This window comes from Microtus ochrogaster, chromosome 2 (genome assembly GCF_000317375.1).
Source record: "Microtus ochrogaster isolate Prairie Vole_2 chromosome 2, MicOch1.0, whole genome shotgun sequence".
Lineage (NCBI taxonomy): Eukaryota > Metazoa > Chordata > Mammalia > Rodentia > Cricetidae > Microtus > Microtus ochrogaster.
Window position 1 is genome coordinate 96,433,698 of NC_022010.1, and position 2,301 is coordinate 96,435,998.

General features: G+C 36.5%; 1 protein-coding gene across 1 annotated transcript; it reads right to left on the reverse strand.

The window, feature by feature from the left end:
* Nucleotides 1-1,559: 1,559 nt before the first annotated feature.
* Nucleotides 1,560-1,778, reverse strand: LOC113457101 (keratin-associated protein 19-3-like). The gene has a single exon (XM_026783602.1). It carries the CDS (start codon nucleotides 1,776-1,778, stop codon nucleotides 1,560-1,562), a length of 219 nt encoding a protein of 72 aa, XP_026639403.1.
* Between the last annotated feature and the right edge of the window lie 523 nt (nucleotides 1,779-2,301).

Sequence of the window (2,301 nt, forward strand, 5' to 3'; positions counted from 1 at the left end):
CTGCGTGTGTGTGTGTGTGTGTGTGTGTGCGTGCGTGCGTGCGCACGCGCGCACGCACACATATATACCCAACACATGCAGGAATTTTTAATAACATTAAACATTAGTATTTTCTACATTTTTCATTTTAGCCGTTTTCTCCAGATGGAAAATATCCCAGTAATTTGAATATTTTATCCTTATTAATTCAAGCTGAAGCCAAAAACTTACAAATAAATCAAGTACGTTTTTGAATGTCACATTTTACTTTCTTGGATTTGGCAGTTATTTACCTGTTTGGAGTCTGATAACTTATTGTGATGTGTTGTCCATAAGATAAGCATATCCATCCCCCAGAAAATAAGATATTCTGAATCCTGCTGTTTATTCCTGTATGCATCCACAGAAGTAATAAATAAATATCTAATATTACAATAATTTTGCCTTGTACTGTGTCTAATACATTCACCAAGATGTTGTACTGATCACTCTTTATTATTATTATAGTTTGTCCCTATCAATATTATGGAAAAATACTACTAATAACTAGAAAAATAAAATCTGTTATTATTTCCCACCCAATACCATAAGCCTCCGATAGAGTAACTAGGTGTCATTACTCTGATGGAGTCCAGTAAAGCAGCACACTTTGAAAGCAAGGACTCAAAGATGATCACCATAGCTGGGTAAAGAAATCATTTGGGTTAAGGATTCTATTACTGTGATTAATAAGAAAGTCTGACAACATTACTTACTACTCATTTTAATTCATACCAAATGAAACTGATGATGTGGTATTCCCTTCTGTATGATGTGAATACCATTGGTTAATAAAGGACTGTCTAGGGCCTGTGCAGGGCAGAATAGAGGTAGGCAAGGAAAACTAAACTGAATGCTGGGAGAAAGAAATGGAGCTGCCACTGGAGACAAACATGTTGAAACTTTGCCTGTAGGCCACAGTACATGGTGATACACAGAAAATAAAAATGGTTTAAATTCTTGATATGAGAGCTAGCCAAGAAGAAGCTAGAGCTAATAGGCCAAGCAGTGGTTTCAATAATACAGTTTCTGTGTGGTTATTTTAGGGATGAGCAACTGGGAGCAAACAAACAGCCTCCTATAACAAACTAGGTATATATATATAGTGTGTGTGTGTGTGTGTGTATGTGTGTGTTACAAAAAGGCTTGAATATGCAAAGTCAGAAAATCATTGTCATCTCAAATGCCTTGATTGGTTTTATTGGTAGATAGATCTATTTTGACGTGAAATAACTTATTTTGAAAATACTCAATAAACAAAACATAAAACAAGAGCCAAAGACAGCATTTCCATGAACAAATGATTAAATAAATACCACATGTGCTGATTTCCAGTAGAATAATTTATTGCAAACTAAACCAGAATCTTCTATACGTATTAAAGCAGGGAATCTCTATAAGCATGGTTAGATAATTAGCCTTCTTAAAACCTTGAACTCTTCAGATTTTCTTGACTTAGTCCAAAGTGATATTGGTCCAATACTTCATTGATTTGGTTAATCTTCTCATGGTCTCAGCTGTTGGTTTTCCAAGTCAGTCTTTCAATAGAAGGTGGAGAACCCATAACCTCCATAGTAAAGTGGGCGGCTGTAGCCATAGCCATAACTTCCAAAGCCAGAGCCATACCCATAGCCACCAAAGCCATAGCCAGAGCCCAGTCTATGGTAACTGCCACTTCCACAGCCATAGCCATAGCCCAGGCGCCCAAAGCCTCCATAGCCATAGCCCAGGCCTCCGTAATAGCTGTTGTAGTAACTCATGGTGTCAGAGATGAAGAGTTTGGTATGAAGTTCAAGGTGAGATCTTGAACACAAGTGTGTGGGTCAAGCTTATATACCCTAAGAAGAACACATGATCTTTTTATATGTATTCCCTCCTTTAGCATCATTTTTCTTTAATTATAGCTACTTAAAAACTACTAATTATTGCACTGCCTACTGGCAAGAAGAGTCTCTTTCACGTTCTTTAAACTATTGAATGTGCTTAGCTGCCAAAATAGTATGGCCCTTAAAATCTTCTCATCATGTAATGGGATGGAGTCCTTGCATCTTCAAAGTCTGTATATACCAACCCACTAAATAGAATTCCTCAAAGCTGGCATGTGTTAGTGATCACATCTAACAATGTCTTGTCCTCAATTAAATCTGTTCATACTCAGTATTAGATCCTTAACTTACAAATTAAATCAAAGTTAAATTAGAGGCTTGCATTCTGTTTTACTCTACAAGGCTATTTTATTCCTCAGACTCTAAAGTAAATTAATGATCTGTTTTTGCGCAACTG

Coding starts and splice junctions, on each gene's coding strand:
- LOC113457101 (XM_026783602.1), bottom strand. CDS start 1,778: ATGAGTTACTACAACAGCTATTACGGAGGCCTGGGCTATGGCTATGGA.